This window comes from Ahaetulla prasina, chromosome 2, assembly GCF_028640845.1.
Source record: "Ahaetulla prasina isolate Xishuangbanna chromosome 2, ASM2864084v1, whole genome shotgun sequence".
NCBI lineage: Eukaryota > Metazoa > Chordata > Lepidosauria > Squamata > Colubridae > Ahaetulla > Ahaetulla prasina.
Window position 1 is genome coordinate 63,566,465 of NC_080540.1, and position 18,622 is coordinate 63,585,086.

Here is an 18,622-nt window from a genome sequence, read left to right on the forward strand (position 1 = left end):
TCAGATTTCTACAAGTGATTATAATATAGTGTTTTGAAATGATATAATCCAGGAGGTCATCAAGCCCAACATCCTACCTCAAGGCAAAATAATTTTACTTAAAATAGAATTTTTTCCCCCAGAGCATTGTGCTGTCTTTCCAATAATTTCCAGTGATTTGAAACATCAGTTCTATAGTGAGATTCTGTTAACTATTCTCTAAACCTTGTACATGAACTGTTGCTATGTGGTTTATAGGGGGTTGTCTCCAATAATACTGAGAAATTGCTCTGGGCCCAGAATGTAGTAGTGTGAACAGTTATGGGCAGGTCTCATAATAACCATATAACAGGTGTCAAACTCAAGGCCTGGGAGCCGGATCCGACCTGTGGGGTGCTTAGATCTGGCCCGCAGGGGTGCTCTGGAAACAGAAAAGGACTGACCTGTGGTGCCTCTGCCAGCAAAAACAGAGCTCGTGAGGGGCACATGCAGCTCTCCTGAGCTCCGTTTTTGCTGGCAGAGGTTGCAGGATGCCATCGCAGTCAAAAATGGAGCTCGGGAGTCCGTTTTCACTAGCAGAGTGCTTGGGCCACCACTGGTACCCCCAACAGGAGTGATGTTGAGCTGGCCATGCCAACCCCGGCCCCCCCAAGGTCAAACACAACCCTGAAGTGGCCCTCAGTGAAATTGAGTTTGACACCCCTGCCATATAACACCTCTGATCTACAAGTTGCATTGCTTAACAACATGGATTGTTATTCTTAACAAGAACAGCAGACTTCTTTATGGAATTGAAGTTGCTGGTTATAAAGCCTACATAGCATCATGCCTAGATTCTGAGGAACTGTGTGTCTCCCATGGTTTCTGCCCATCCTGTATGATCAGGCAGAATTTTCCAGTTCCTATCAATTAAACAATATCCTCTAGTAAGACTCAACAAAGCATGTCTTCTCTAGCATAGCATCTGCCCTCTGGAACAACATTCCCACAGTGATTTCAATTCTGAATGGCCGAGAGTTGATTGCAGTTGGACAGTGTCTTTAAGTTGAATAAGTACAATAGACTGCTCCTCTGCACTTTAAATGAGCCTTAAAAAAACTGTATCTTCCCTCAGGCCTTGGGCTAGTTATTAGGCCCCTTTAGATTGTGTGTTGTGTGAGAAGGATGGTTTTTATTATTGCTTCTGATCAACTATTATTCCCTTTTATTATTGTGATGTTTCTTTTCTTTTAATAAGCAAACAAGCTAATTTTTTGAAAGATGACATTTGGAGGCACTTGAAAATATTAAAGAACATATTGTTTTTAGTGGATTTATAATAAGCATTTATCTTTCTTTGAAAAGTAATAAAAGGAGAATGCATTCTATGTATGTATTCTATGACCCTGGAAGACATCTTTAGATCATTGGTTGTGTTGGTGGATATGAGCCCTACAAAGTCAGGATCTGTGCTTTTGTGTGCCCAATATCTCTCTTGTACTTTCCTTTGTTTTCCAAGCTTTGTTTCAAAATTCAGTGGCTTGCATGATTATGTGCTGGTGTAGCTGTGCACATGTGTCATCTCTCCTGCAGGGGCTGCATTAGCTGCTAGTTTGCTTCCAGATCCAATTCAAGGTGCTGCTTCTCACTTCAAAGTCCTACATGGCTTGGGACCAGGTTATTTAAATATCTGGTAAGTCAGGTAAATGTGATGTCCTTTTCTCATCACATCTATCTGACCCACCAGAGCAAGGAATGCTATGGGTCCTCTCTATTAAGGAGGGTTAAGATCAACCTAGTGGAATCATGAAGAAGAGCCTTCTTGTGAAACTTCATCCTATCTATATATTCTTCAATTCTGATGGTATTTTCTACTATTTGAATCCCATTGCCTCAGTCTTTTTTCTTGTCAGAGGAACTCCTTTAAAGAAAACAAGACAAAATAGTTACATAATGTTTTTCAGTTGATAGTAATTGTTTTTGTGAAAACACACCAAATAAAAAAAAAATAGCCATTCCCTGATTTTCTAATCTAATTTGGTTATGGTTTCTATCTTAAATAGTTTGTGGATTATAATGTTTTGCTAAAAAAATCATATTTTTGAATCTTTCGGTTTGTCCTGAGGTTATCTGTATTTTGTAGAAAAAGTTTTTGTTTTCTGCATTAAAGGAACACTATCCATTGGATTCTGTTTATCTAAATGTTTGCAGAAACAATGGCAAACAGCAAACAATCTTTAAAATCGGTTTAGAGGACAGTTCTAAATTATAGCCTCCAATCAATCCCATATATTAACTAATAACTGGAATTGAACCATCTCTGAGGGCATAGTATTGTTAAATCCAATTTGAAGGATCTAAGGTATTTTCTTGCATGCATTTTTCTGCTGTCTCATTTATTAATCATACTCATATTTTGGCTCTTCTAAATAAACATGTATTGCTCTTCTTATGCTTATATACCGATGTTAGAAGAATAAATGATGCATATAACATGATAATAAATAACGTACACCTTTTCACTTTTTACATTCATTATGATAAAGTAATATTGCTGTGTATAAAAATTTGAATAACAAGGAAAAATATGTAAGACTGGTTTCTCCATAAAAGCTGATTAGTTTTCTCTCCTCTTCCTCCCAAATTCAGCCCCTTCTCTCTCTGTGGGTGTGCAGAAGCATGAAAACCAGTTGAGAGTTCATAAACTGTCACATGCATATTCCACACAATGAAAGTCTCATGCTCTAGCAGTTTTTAAATGTTATATTTATAATTCATTCAGCTTTCTATAAATATTTGGAAACAATCAAATTGCATGACTGTAATTATGACTGTATAAAATAATGGATGAATCTCCTTTTCTTTAAGCTTATCCTGGATATGATCCCAAAATAGCTAAACTATGTTGCTGCTGCAATCCATCAAGACTAGTAGAGACAGTTGACCTAAAATATAACCTAAGTGTTGCTTGGCCTTGAAGACCTGCAAGGCTGAAGCAACTATGTACCTTCCCATGAGTATACTTTGATAGAGCAGTTGTATAGTTCCTTGGGCTTACACATTGAGCCCCAGATGCATATCTGGTTGCCTGCTCTTAAGCAGAAAAAAATGAAGGGGTCTTTAATATAGCCCAGCTAAATGTGAACCACATAATTGGTGGACATTACATTTTCCAATCTGAAACATTAATAGGAATATAGAATGGGAAGAAGGTTGGAAGGTGTGTTGGAGAGCTTGTAGTCCTTGCTCAATGTAGAGATATTTTAATCCTTAACTTTGTCTACTGAATGTACTATTAAACAATAAAGATCAGTAGATAGAAATTGAATAAACAGTATGAAGAGGTCTGCAGATAGCTCCTATATTCTTTTGATGGCCTTTGAAAATGAATAAGCAGATAATAAAGGATGAAAAGGATAAAAAAAGAGGAACGTTCTGATTGCTTCTCTTGGAATTTCCAAGCAACCTAATATGAGATGCCTGTTTATAGTTACTAGTATGATCTCTATCTTTAATAAGTTTTAGAATTTTTTTAGCATTGCAGAAAATATATTTCAATGCCGTGGAATATAAGAAACAAATTTCTGAGAGCAGAGTTAATGTATGTATTGCTACCCTATCCATAGGCTATCTGGAGTGTATACCTTAAGTGACTTTTCCTGGTGACTTGCTCAATGTGAACGTTCTAGTTCTGTGTGATAGATATTGCAATACACTCAAAATTAGGCCTTCCCATGCTACTCTTTCTTGTTTTTTCAGTGTACAGCACTGATATCTATGACATATACATGAGATGTGCAATATGGGGGCCATAAATATGAACCAGTCCCTAGATGCAACTGTACAAAAACCCATACAAAGAGCTCAACACAGTTTGCAAAGCAGTCCCTTCCCCCATCCCCACTAGGAATGTCCATAGAGGAGGGAAATAAAAAAATCAATATGGTGATTACAACTACTCCTTGGTTAACAACAGTAACTGGGACTGGGAGCACTTTTGCTAAATGACATGACTACATCATTGCAACCTCCTGTGAGCTTCTCCATTGACTTTGCTTGTTGGAAACTGGCAGGGAATGCCGATCCCATGAATGAAGGATGCTGCAACTGTCATAATTGTGAGGCAATTGCCAAGCATCTAAATCATAATCACGTGATTGCAGTGAGCGCAACTCCGAGGATCTGTGTAAATTTCCTTGTTTAACGCTGTCACAATGTTGAACAGCTGCTAAATGAATGGTCATTAACCAAGGACTACTTGTATGTATGTAATCAAAGCCATGTCCTGATTTAGCCACCATCTTGATGTTTTGATTGTTCTTTGCAGATAATTCTGATCACATTTATATCTTACTGTAAGTCCAGCAGTTCTCAAATCAAAAGGATTATTCTGAACCTTTTGAAACTGGTTTTGATGCAGATTTGACATCTAAAGGTAACTGAGGCAGATGGCTGAGTTACCCTGCTGATTGCTGGAAATAGGAAAGACAGAGTACTGTGATGTTATTATACTCCTGGATGCCTTGGCAGATCATTATACTTTATAACATTAACTATAATTGGGTAGTGTTGGGCTTTAAGATTTAGTGAATGTGGTCTAGATAGCAGATTGCAGACCATGGTGCCTTTGAAACCACCAGCCATTGTTGCCAGTGAAACATCGGGAAATCTGTGGTTAGACCATAGTCACTAAACCCTGAAGCTAAACACATATTGGCCATAAAAGCTAATACCAGTGTTGGCAAACCTTTTCGGCACCAAGTGCCGAAATGGGAGTGCACATGCAGGGGAGCGCCAGAAACCAGAACAGCAGCTTCCTGGTGTGCATGCGCAGGAATGCCAGAAACAGGAAGAGTGTTCTGTCCCCCTCCTCAGTGCGGGAGACACGAGCAATGACTTAATTAGCTGGCAACTATCAGCTCTGGCAGCAAACTAGCGAGCGTTTGCCAAGTGTCTCTGTTATCTCTCTTGATGCCGGTGAGTCAGCCAGGAAACCAGGAACAAACAGGACTTCAGCTCTAGTTCTCTTCCTCTAAGCAGTCAATTTGCTTGCCACAAAGTGGTATAGCAGCCCTTGCTGCTTTTATATCCTGTGGGGTGTGGCTCCATGACTCAGCACTTCCTAGGCCTGCCCCACCCCTGCTTCTGTTGTTCCCGCCTCTTCTGCCTACGAAACCTAGGGTCCAGCCAGGCCTGATTGCCATCAGCCAGATCTGGAGGCGTGGCCTGGGGGGGGAGAGTCAGGGGACGGAGGCCTTGTTATCTCCTCCACCTGGCCTGCCTCTGGCTCCTGGAGCTGAGCCAAGGAAGCCAGTGCTCCAGAGGTAAGTCCTAATGGCCCTTCCCCCACACTTTCCGAGTCACTTTCTGGCAGGGGCCCCGGCTCGAGGGGCACAGACACAACAAAGAGCAGTTCCCCAGCATACATGCACATGCCGGGAAGATGAGCTTTCAGTTTCCAGTGAGCACATGTGCACTGGTCACCTGGTCTTCTGGTTTCTGGTGCATGCAAAGGCCTCCTGGCGGGCATGTGTGCATGCGCTGAAAACAGAAGCTCAGCTTCCCGGCATGTACATGCACACCATGGAGCTGCTCTTCCAGAACTCCTGCACTCATGAAGACCACCTGGCCGGCGCACATGTGCATGCCAGAACCTGAAAGAGCAACGGGCGATGACTGGCATTCCCGGAGAGATGGCTTTGTGTGCCACTTACGGCACGCGTCCCATAGGTTCTCCTTCACTGGCCTTTACCAGTATATTGACTCTAACTTTTTATTCAACAACATGGGGAGAATTAAGCGTTCTCTCCTGGCTGGTTATCCTCTGAGTTCCATTCAGGATGCTCATGATAATGTTTAAAGCCTTAAAAAACTTACAGACTCAACCACTTACAATCTGTCTCCCTCTTGAACACTATTTTGCTGCTGCTGTTTCCTTGGCTGCCTCAGTTGAAATCCTCTCTTAAAGAAGTGATGTATGGTTCTCCAGATATCCCAAGAATTCCCACAAAGATATTAACAATAATAACCCCTGTTTTTCTTTTATGAAGTTGACACCTCACAAAACAAACTTTTTGGGAGAGGCGGGTCAGCATTTGTCCTGTTTTAAATCCTCCCCACAATCTACAGTGTATTTCCATCTTGTTTCTTTTCAATATTACACTGAATGAGGATTATACTTATGAAAGCCTATCTGAAAGAAACAAACAAAAATAATATTCAACAAAGGTTCTGGTTCATTCTTCTACTGATCATTCATCTTTGTTATTCCATGTCTATTTATTATTTTAAATGGACCATATAAACCTTCACATTTTTCCCTCTGAAGAAAAAGTTAGTCTAGGAAATAGAACAAACATTTGCCCAAATTCTCAACATTTCAGCTATTTTTTAAAAAATCTTCAAAATTCTAAAAATAATACTTTTGTTTTATTTGCCAAATGTCAAGTGCAAGGACTTCTTTAAATGAACAACTATAGTATCAACTCAGCATATAGCATAGATATATTTTTTAATCTTATATCATCAACATCCTTTGTAATTATACCCCCAAATCTAGCATGAATTATTAAAGTGCAGAAGTGTCATGATATATTCACTGTAGTCCGAAATAACTTTTAACCAAGTGTTCCATAATTCTATTCAACTATTGTTTCAATAAGTACATAGATATGTCCCACAAGTCGGATTTTACCATAGCTAATTAATTTGTGTTGTTTTCTACTGTTTACCTCTTCTGTCCCATATCCTATAATAGACATAGCATTATTGAAATTTTAATTTTAGAATTTCTAGATGAGATTCAGGGGCTGTATTTGCAGCCTTCAGGTTCTAAGGCGCTCTCTATTAGATTATCCAAAATGCAATTTCAGAAAAGTCACAATTCAAATTTTAATTTTAGGGCATACTTATTTTGGATTTGAACAAGTTTGCACTGAAATGAATGGAGGTAGCCCACAGGAATACTTGACAACTGTGTATTTTGTAAATGGTGTACATTATATTTGATTTATGAAGAAAATTATTCCCTTCGTGTTTAATCTTAAGCTTTTTCAATCATGGCAAATTCCTTGTATTTCTAACTTTTCCATTTAGAAAGTATACTGTATATTAAAAAGTTTACATATAGGCAACAAATGTCACACAGCTCAATTTCTTTGTGGATAAATGGTGCACTTATGATTTGTTTAGATTTTAAAAATATGTCTATGTAGGAAACTCGCCACTTTTGAAATGTCCTCAGAAGTTTCTTTGAGAATAAGAGATCCACTCAGACTAAACCTGTCTTGATTATCCTCATGCTTGACTAATATGTTACATGCAGATAAACTGCCCTGACCATTAATTCATTAATAACTTGATTTTTATACATTACTTCATATTTTCCTGAAACTCAAGAGTTGTTCAAAACTGAAAAAAAGTCATTGCAAAGCATGTCAACCTTCAAGAAGTAGATATCAATGTGATCTTTTATCTGAAATGTAAGCTTCGTTTAGCCTGTCACTGTTTTTTTGCTAGTTTATTTTCTGAAATAATAAATGTGCAAGGAGTAGAATCAACAGCGAGACTTGTACTATATTATTAGCTTGCAGCAGAATATGCAGTCTTTCAAAGCATCCTTAAACCTTTAAAATGTATTTGTGTACATTGAAAAGCTGTTCTCTGAATTGTGTCTTTAATGTGCACTGCAGTTAAACTACTTGTTTTCTCTCTGCCTGCTCTTTGAAGATGCCAATTAGGAATAATGGGAAACAAGGGGTAGGCTAAGCATTGCAGTGCATTCTTGTTTACATCTGTGTGTGATTATTTCAGTGTAATGTTTTAAACCCTTTTGGCCCATTCATGCTCTCAATGACATTAATGAGGTTTTGCCATTAGCTTTAATGGGAACAAGACTGGGCTTTGCACTTTTCTTTTCTGTTGTGTTCATTGCATTCTTTCTTGTTTGTGAACTGACCAGCCACTCATGCATGTGTTTGCCAGGTACGTTTATTTGTGCTGTTCCATGAGGGGCTTCTTTCTCCTTATGTTTCAGGTTAAGTATTGGCAGTATGAAAAAAAAGAAGGGAGGAAAAGGGGGATTTGGGGTAAAACGGTTGGTTTGAGGCATTCACATCTTGTCTGAAAGAAATAACTTACATTAAGTTGTTCAAGATTTGCTTAAAGTACTTATTAAATCAAACCATATCAGGTGTAGACTTAAGTTAACTTGTTCAGTGTGATTTTTTCAGGAAGAATTTTCTTTCTAAAACTTAGAATTATGGTCTCATCTCCCCCCTCCCCAAATAATGGGATATTGAAGGAAAATAGATTTTTTGGCCAATAGCATGAAAAGATCACCAACTAGATATTCTGTGAGTTATAAAGAGCTTAGCAATAAAGAATAGCACTATAAACTAGGGGGAAAGGCTAGTGATTGATTTACTTTTTTAATTTAACAGGCTCACGAAGCTGAGGAAGAAGCTCGGAAGAATCCTGAATTTGCTGATCGATTGAAGCAGCTTGACAAAGAGGCTGCCTACTATAGAGAGGAATGTGGCAAAACCCAAGCCGAGGTGGACAGGCTCTTAGAAATCCTCAAAGAAGTAGAGAATGAAAAAAATGACAAAGATAAGAAAATTGCTGAGCTGGAAAGGTACATTTCTTATTGTCTGTGTTTTCTCATAAATACATTCTATATCCCTGCTTGATGAAAAGAAATAGCAAAATGTATCACGGTAGTAGGCAAATGAAATAGAACAGCACCGTATGTGATGCGACAGGGTTTTTGGAAAAATATGGTTCTGTGTAAATCGTTTGTCCAAATGCTTTTGAAGATTCAGTACGATAATAAAATCTCAGCTCCTTTATAGAGAAAGTTTGCCTTACCAACCGAACCAGGGGTGGGTTAGGGTGGGGAGACTGCATTAACTTTTTTTTTTTTTTTTTTTTTGCAAAATTGAAGGAGAAGACAGTGTAATAGGATTAAAAAAAAATGAAAACAGCATGGACATCAGACTTTGCTGAAAGAAACAGGGATGTAATAAGAATAAAGTAAAACTAAATAAGAAATTATAAAATTAGAAATGGTACACTAAAAGGTTACGAGTGTAAAATTATTTAGAAGTTAACGTTTGTACTTAGAACAAAGTAATGTAACACTTGATAACTTGAAAAGTTGTCTTTTGCATCAAAGGATTGCGTTATGATTGTGTCAATGAGGCCATGTTAAATCAACATAATCCACATCTGTGTTAACAAAAGCACACTAGTACACAGATAAAATTAGATTGTATAAAAAGTATGATTAGGAACACTTATTTATTTGCATATAATAAACAAATATACACGTCTTGCTAGTAATAGTCTTACAACTGGTTATTGCCACAGTATTAAAACCTCAAATTTCTAGCATCAAAATGGTCTCAATGTTGCAACTAAAACTAGATGTTGCAACTAATCTTGGAAAACAAGGGATGCTCAGCTATAACAAAAAACAAGGTTTAGCATAATGTTTTCCAGAATCATTGAATAAAGAGCTAGTTTTTTTTCATTCCTTTTTTCATTTTGTTTTTACATCCCCCGTCTCTTCCCAGCATTCTAATTTAATTTTGTTCAATTTCTTCACCGGTTAAAAATAAAAACTTAAAAAGAAAACAAAGTAAGAAAAAACAGAAATGTACACATTACTATGATATTTAATTTATAAATTTTAATTTGGTTACCAGATTAGATCTCTGTATTTTTGGAATTAATCAGATTTACTGTCTCCCATCTTTATATAGTAGTCCTTGATTTACGTCCACAATTGAACCCAAAATATCCATTTTAAGTGAGACATTTGTTAAGTGAATTTTGCCCCATTTTATGACCTTTCCTGCCACAGTTGTTAAGTGAATCACTGAAGTTGTTAAGTTAGCAACATGGTTGTTAAGTGAATCTTGCTTCCCCATTGATTTTGCTTGTCAGAAGGTCACAAAAGGTAGATCACATGAGCATCCATGGAGATGCTGCAAGAGTTGTTAAGTGTGAAAAACAGTCATACCTCACTTTTTTCAGTGCTGTTACAATTTGTGTGGTCACTAAATGAATTGTTGTAAGTCAAGAACTATGTCAGGGTTCCAAGGAAGGAAGACTCCGAGGCTTGAGTTTCCTCAAAGTTCCATTTTTTTCTGTGGATCTTCAGGCCTACACTACCTGTAGTGTCTTCCATTCTTCCAGGTTCTCCCCACATGACCATTTTAAAGCTTCTCCATAGTGCCTAAATCAGCCTCTTCATTGGCCGCCAAATTGATTAATATCTGCTGACATACATGAACAATCTATTAGTGATCTGTATGTTAAGTCACATCAGGCAAGAGTCAGAGTTATGTTTCATGGTGACTTTGAAGGGGGAGGAAGAGGCAGGCTTCACTCCCTCGTAAGTTGTGGGACTGCCCTTCCCGCCAGCTGTGGCACTCACTGCCAACTAGCTGTGTGTGTAAAAGATGCTTCAGGGTAGGTAATACATTAGAGTTCAAAGGCAGAGTACACATAAGAGAAAGAAAAGATAACATTTAATTTCTTTTTATAAGCATAAAAGGAAAGAGACTAAGGCATTATGTTTGCATATTTTAAAAGACTTCAAAAAGAAAGGGGGAAAAGTTTTTTTCTGGAATATGTCCAAGCATTCATTTGGAAAATTAAGAAGTTTGGGAAAGGATGTGTATGCTAAAATTCAATGCCATTTTTTTTAGGCTAGAAGATTGTTGCTAGATTCATCTATAGAGTCTCTTACTGCTTCAAAATCTCTAATCCTGTGCATCTAGTTATTTAATTTTTAAATATTACTCTCGTTTCTAAAGCATACTTCCAAACTTCAAACACGTACAAAAATTGCAGATGTTTTAATATATATTTTTTTAACCACGGAGAGTCATGTAAAGAAGTGAAAATATTGTCTTCTGCTCCAAAGTGCCTTATTGTACCTTAATGCCTTACTATGAATAGAATAGAATAGAATAGAATTTTATTGGCCAAGTGTGATTGGACACACAAGGAATTTGTCTTGGTGCATATGCTCTCAGTGTACATAAAAGAAAAGATACGTTCATCAAGGTACAACATTTACAACACAATTGATGATCAATATATCAATATAAATCATAAGGATTGCCAGCAACAAGTTATAGTCATACAGTCATAAGTGGAAAGAGATTGGTGATGGGAACTATGAAACGATTAATAGTAGTGCAGATTCAGTAAATAGTCTGACAGTGTTGAGGGAATTATTTGTTTAGCAGAGTGATGGCCTTCGGGAAAAAACTGTTCTTGTGTCTAGTTGTTCTGGTGTGCAGTGCTCTATAGCGTCGTTTTGAGGGTAGGAGTTGAAACAGTTTATGTCCAGGATGCGAGGGATCTGCAAATATTTTCACGGCTCTCTTCTTGATTCGTGCAGTATACAGGTCCTCAATGGAAGGCAAGTTGGTAGCAATTATTTTTTCTGCAGTTCTAATTATCCTCTGAAGTCTGTGTTTTTCTTGTTGGGTTGCAGAACCGAACCAGACAGTTATAGAGGTGCAAATGACAGACTCAATAATTCCTCTGTAGAACTGGATCAGCAGCTCCTTGGGCAGTTTGAGCTTACTGAGTTGGCGCAGAAAGAACATTCTTTGTTGTCCTTTTTTAATGATGTTTTTGATGTTAGCTGTCCATTTGAGATCTTGCGATATGATAGAACCCAGAAATTTGAAGGTTTCTACTGTTGATACTGTGTTGTCAAGTATTGTGAGAGGTGGAAGTATGGAAGGGTTTTTCCTAAAATCTACCACCATTTCTACGGTTTTGAGTGTGTTCAGTTCCAGATTGTTTTGGTTGCACCACAAGGCTAGTCGTTCGACCTCTCGTCTATATGCGGATTCGTCATTGTCTCGAATGAGACTATGTAGGATCTTCTGTGTAGATCTTGTTTCATTTTTGTTCTCCCCCCCACCCCCTCTTTCCATGGAGAAAGGAAAATGACATTTATGTTGAATGGAGAATTATAGTATAGTAACACCTTGATTTAATGGACCATTCATTGGGAGTGGAAGGCAAACGTATGCTTTCTGAGGCAATTTGCCTCAGGTGAATTATGACATCACTATAGAAATGACATAAAGAGATGCAAATTATGTAAATCTCATTCAACTGAAAGTAAATTGAAATGGCTGGTTTGGATTTCTTCACAGGTGAGAGACTTGTCCATTTTTTCATGGTTGTATCCAGACAGATGATTTGTCCATTGCATCTGAAGTCAGTTAAAAGAATGGAATAACAGAGTTGGAAGGGACCTTGGAGGTCTTCTAGTCCAACCCCCTGCTTAGGCAGGAAACCCTATACCACTTCAGACAAATGGTTATCCAACATCTTCTTAAAAACTTCCAGTGTTGGAACATTCACAATTTCTAGAGGCAAGTTGTTCCACTGATTAATTGTTCTAACTGTCAGGAAATTGCTCCTTAGTTCTAAGTTGCTTCTCTCCTTGATTAGTTTCCACCCATTGCTTCTTGTTCTACCCTCAGGTGCTTTGGAGAATAGTTTGACTCCCTCTTCTTTGTGGCAACCCCTGAGATATTGGAACACTGCTATCATGTCTCCCCTAGTCCTTCTTTTCATTAAACTAGGCATACCGAGTTCCTGCAACCGTTCTTCATATGTTTTAGCCTTCAGTCCCCTAATCATCTTTGTTGCTCTTCTCTGCACTCTTTCCAGAGTCTCAACATCTTTTTACATCATAGCAACAAAAACTGAATGCAGGGTGATCAATTAAATCAAGATTTTACTGAAATTCAGAGATCTTACAGATTAAGTTATCCTTTAAATCATTTTCTTAATTCTTGTACCATTTTTAATTTTTTTGATAAAGAGATAAAATAATGTTTAGGTTGCTACAGTATATGCACATGTGCATTTGACAGTTTTCTCCAAGTAATTACAGCTATGTCAAATTCATTCAGACATCATTGTAGGGGTCACCAGAATGATCTTTTCTTGAATGTATATTAGGTTGTTCTTAGATTCCATTATCATGACAAACGTAAAATAGCTGCCTATTAGAGAAGAAATTGGAATTACAAATTACTCCAGCTGAGAGGAAAAGATCACAGTATTGTAGCTTTATGATTTCAATTAAACAGGAGAAAATATTTTGATGAATTCGTTTTCTCTATTCCTCCTTATTGGAATATCAAGTAATTTTCAAAATGTAGTTTATTGGTTTATTTTAGTATAAAGTTTATTTTCAAAATGAAAAAGGGTAATGGGAGCTGCAGAAAAAAACATTCAGAGCACTGAAAATAGGCACAGTTTTTCTTCTTCTCTTGTATTGCTCAAAACATTTTGCTGAAATTAAATGGAGTTAAGGCAGAATTGATAGGAGCAAGTGCTTTTTTCACATAGTGCATCATTACAATGAAAATGTTTAAGAATTATTTAAAAACTAGTCTTACTGAGAATCAAACAATCTGCTATCTTCTTTTCATTTTTTTTTCTTCCCCTGGGCTGGCAAGGTTGTTGATGAGGCTTTTTACCAATATTACCGTAGCCTTTTTTGGGACTGATATGCTTCTCAAACTTCCTTTACTATGTAACATATCGATATTCTGTATTTAATGTAAGATAATATACACAATTACTTTAATATAAAATAATATACACAATCATCAGATGATGACTAACTCTGACTCCTTTCTCCCTTTAAGTCAGGCATTCTAATTCTAGCAGAAGAATGAAAATCTTCGAGAATGGGGCATTTCTTCAAGGGCTGTGATAGGTGTAATTTGCAGAGCTCATTGGTTGTTGTTTGCTCATATCTGATATAAAATCTGTGTGGTTTCAGTATGCGGATTTCCATTAATATGATTGGTTGAAAGGGTTATAGTTGAACTGCTACCAGATAGTTCTGTTAAATGAACTACCAGGTACTTCTTTCCAGATAGGAAAACTAGGAAATTAAGAATAAGAAGTAAAGAAACCAGCATACCCGATAGGTATTTAATGGTTTCTGATGTTCCCCCATCTTTTTAAAAATAGTAAATAAATCATCTTTTGCAAAGTAGTACAGGAATGTGCACCTGTGATGTCTCTGGGGATTATTTTACTTTGGCCTTAGATAAGAGTTTGTATATTGCTTTGACTAATTGAAAGGACATGTTAAATATTTTTGCAGAAAATAAGTTATCAGGCATCTGGATATTCTCAGCGATGAAGTATTAGTCTTATTCTTGGGACTGAAAAAGATTGCTCTCAGCTTTAGCAAGAACTGTATTTCCATAAGAAAAAGTGTGTCTTTGATCAGTGTAAGTGATCAGTACTTGAGAATCACCAATATAAGAATTCTTTGAATATGTAGCCAAGCCATTTAACTTCCTTTATTTTTCATGGGTGAAGATGACTTGCTATATGAGTCATCCGAAATCCAAGTAGGTCCACACAAGTTCTTCCAAGAAAGAATGTCTCCTGCCAACCACCTGGCCTTGTGGTTGCCACCATCTTCATTGTGGGTTCCTGGACAGGAGAATGTGTCTGAGGCAGATTTTTTTTCATAGTAGAAAAGCTATTGCTTTTGTACACTATTCACACAATCCTGATTTCCTTTTTAAAAAGTAGATCACTGATATAGTTATTGCTCATTTTTATGTTGTAAAACTAAAGTTTTTCTTCCCTTAATTTCTTTGGTATCATTTTATATAAATTTATCTATCTATCTATCTATCTATCTATCTATCTATCTATCTATCTATCTATCATCTATTCATCCATCCATCCATCCATCCATCCATCCATCCATCCATCCATCCATCCATCCATCCATCCCCAATGTCTGCTTTCAGTCTGCTTCAGTCAGTTTGACCTTCAAATCATAACTATTGATATGTTTTCCAGTTATTCCATTCATTTATCAGATCCCCTAATTCTTTAAATATGAGTATACTTTCCTCTAGCTAAAGGTAAAGGTTCCCCTTGCACATATGTGCTAGTTGTTCCTTTTTCATTCAAAAAGTTTTTATTAGTCAAAAAAAGGTTTATACAAATACATATCAGGTATGGTAAATTTTCATTTTTCTTATCTAAAATAAGAATTTTACTCTAATTTTTTAACACATACAACAGCCATATGGCAAGCAGGTGACACGAAGTAGCTAAGTTTACAAATTTTAAAAACGTAATAAAGAAGGGTCAAGAATAAACAGAATATCGTACAAAAGAGAATAAGGAAAACCAAGACAATCCCAAATATCTTTATCACTTCCTAGTTTTGGATCTCAGAACTCTGGGTTCAGCCTGACCCAACTCCAGGGCCGCAACAGCGGCAGCCGCTTCCGCCCCATGATCTATAACCTCCCCTTCTTCAATTCCTGGGTCATCTGATTCCAGGAGGGCTTTGTGTTCCTCCACATAGGCCGTAGCCTCCATTGTACTGATTTTTTCGTAATGCCCTCCCGGAAAATCATCAATCCCTCTGGCATCAGCCATCTGAAGCCCACCCTTCTGGTACAATTTGCTTGACAAAAATAATATTTCTTTCTTTTTCACGTACCTGTCTGGGAATCTGCCTCAGAATGGCTATCTCCCTGCCCCTGTAAATCAGTGCCCCACTCCTATGTTTTCTAAAATTTCATCTCGTCTCTCTTCTCACAAATTTGACATGAACCTCTCTGGGAACTGCATGCGTGCGTGCATATTGAATTAACTCTATAAACTCGATCCACATCCCAATTCATGAAATCAACACCTCTCCCAAGAAATTCTCCCAACAATTTAGTCACAACATCTCTCAAGTCTTCTTGGTCCACTTCTTCCAAATTTTGAAACCTAAGGAAATAAGACATTTTATCCATCTGTAGTCCAAGCACAGCATTGCCTGTCGTCTCCTCTCTTTCTGCACTGCCGCATCTCACCCTCAAACCTTCCACTTTCTGCTTGTTTTCTGCTGAAACTTGTTGAGTATCCTTTAAATCCTTTTGGATAGTCACAATTTCTGCTCTTATTTCATCCAATTTCTTGTCCATATTAGATAACTTTTCCAAAATTCTCTCCATCTCTCCAGCAGTTGGTCTCTGACCTTTTGCCATTAAGGAAAAAAAAAAATACAAAATCCTCAGGCAGGCACAGTATCCTTGTAATTTCCTCCGGATCCACCAGGGGGCACTCACAGGAGCAACGAGTCCAGAGTACAGTTAGTCAACCAGGAAGCCGAAGGGAAGTGATGTCATCAAAATTCTCATAGTGAAGGCGGAAGCTGGGCGCCACCACTGGTCCCCCGAAGGAGGGGCCTCAAACCTTCCCTCCTAAATTTCTCCATCACCTCTTCTCTCCAGAGCTCCACAAAACCGGTAATCTTCTTATTTTAAGTTCTCCTCTCTCCAGAATAACTCGTGCTCCTTCCAACCGCAGGGAGAAAACCCCCGCACTCCGGGCACTCCACTCACGTTACCGATATTCCCTTCCTTCTCCTCCTCAATTCTTCTCCGTTCCTGTTCACCACCAGGCTGCTGCATTTATAAATCAATGCCCGGTGTCACCGGGCACAGCGGCCCAGGCGACGACCAAAATAATGGCCGCGGCCTGTGGCCTCCAAACCCCGCCAAGCCTAGGACGCGCCAGCATCGGTCCCCACAGTCCTGTATGTCGGCTGGGAGACCCCTGGCGAGCCGTCCGTGCGGCAGGTGTCCTTTTCGGAACACCTGGCCCCTGAGGGCCTCGGCGGCGGCCGGATTCGGGCGCTGGAGGCAGGAGAAGCCTTCCAGACGTCCGTTGCCGCTGGACACCGGAAGTCGTCTCCGTGCTAGTTGTTCCTGACTCTAGGGGGCAGTGCTCATCTCCGTTTCAAAGCCAAAGAGCCAGCACTGTCTGAAGATGTCTCCATGGTCATGTGATCGGCATGACTAAATGCCAAATGCACACAGAATGCTGTTACCTTCCCACCAAAGGTGGTCCTTATTTTTCTACTTGCATTTTTTACATTCCTTCCAACTGCTAGGTTGGCAGAAGCTGGAACAAGTAACAGGAGTTCACCCCATTATGCAGCACTAGGGATTCGAACTGCTAAACTGCTGACCTTTCGATTGACAAGCTGAGTGTCTTAGCCACTGAGCCGCCACATCCTCTGAGCCACTGTGTGGTGTTTAAAAGAATAACAAAATCCTTTGTTACAGGAAGGGACCTTTGTACTCTGCAACCTGATTTTGTTTTCTTTTCCCTTTTTCTTCTTATTGTTGATAGACTTTGTCTCAGAACTTCCTGATTATTTCAAGCATTTTATAATGATATGGTACAAATTGAACATTATAAATTGACATATAAGGAAAGTACAGGAGCATTCCCCTGGCACAGCGTAATGTCAGTCACAAGATTTTGAAATATTTAATAGTGTGTGACAGAGTGAAAATATCTCTAGAGAAGGTCTATAATTTCTGAAACTGAGCTCCATCAATTTCAGTCAATCTGTTATTTAGTTACAGCTAGATAGCTGCCACTTGATCAGAATAAAAAGAATTTGATACCATGCATTATAGATAGCACTACATTCCATTTTTTTCTCTAAACCTCTCATAGTTTCTTAAGAGATTAAAAAGAGTTTCTGTGACATTTTATAGTAAATGTTTCTGGTAAATAAATTGTTGTCTATAGTGTGTGTGTGTGTGTGTGTGTGTGTGTGTGTGTATGCTTGTGTGTGTGTGTATGCTATATGACAAAGAACTCTTGTGTGAGGATTTGTACTAAATGATACTTTTGTTTTGTAAAAAGTTTCTTTTAAAATCCCACAACTCATATCTTCATTAAATGTACTCTTTGAATTAGAAAGGGAAGTTAAATATCTTCTAGTAGAAGCTCTTTCCCAGCTAATATAATTGATAAATAAATAACGGAGGAGGAACATAGGAAAAAGATAAATTATTCCTAGGAATTGGAATCCAACCTGCTTCACTATTTCCATTAAAATAGAAGTCAGTATTTTTTCTGGCATTCTGTTTCACTGGTATCTGTTTTTTTCTAATTTAAGGCCACATTTTTTTTGGTAGTTTCAAATAATTTTTTTTGGCCTTTCAATAAATATGGAATACTTTTTGTATCAACAGCCTCTCATATATGTAACTGTTATCATCTGTCTTCATAACTTTTCTCCAAGCTAAACTTGTTTGTTTGTTTTTCTTACTGCCCTATAGAATTTGATTTCTGGTTGCCTTTCTCTGAATGCATTTCAGTTTCTTATTAACAGAAGGACAGAATCGAGATCACGTGAAGTGTTAGTACTGCTTTATAATGCCTTGGTAAGGCCACACTTGGAATATTACATCCAGTTTTGGTCACCACAATATATAAAAAAAAGATGCTGAGACTTTGGAAAGAGAGCAGAGAAGAGCAATTAAAATGATTAGGAGACTGGAGGCTAAAACATATGAAGAATGGTTGCAGAAATTGGGTATGTCTAGTTTAATGAAAAGAAGGACTAAGGGTGACATGATAGCAGTGTTCCAATATTTAAGGGGTTGCCACAAAGAAGAGGGAGTCAAGCTATTCTCCAAAGCACCTGAAAGCAGGAAAAGAAGCAATGGATAGAAACTAATCACTTGTGGGGTGCCGCAGGGGTCGATTTTCTCGCCCCTTCTGTTCAACATCTATATGAAGCCGCTGGGTGAGATCATCAGTGGCTTTGGGGTGA

The 18,622-nt window shown here is 38.1% G+C and overlaps 1 protein-coding gene across 1 annotated transcript in view; it reads left to right on the forward strand.

Moving 5' to 3' along the window:
- Nucleotides 1-18,622, forward strand: part of ERC2 (ELKS/RAB6-interacting/CAST family member 2) — a 617,452-nt gene that overhangs the window by 329,313 nt on the left and 269,517 nt on the right. The window contains exon 10 of the mRNA XM_058170468.1: nt 8,400-8,593. Coding sequence (XP_058026451.1) covers nt 8,400-8,593 — 194 coding nt within the window. The remainder of the gene's footprint in view (nt 1-8,399; nt 8,594-18,622) is intronic.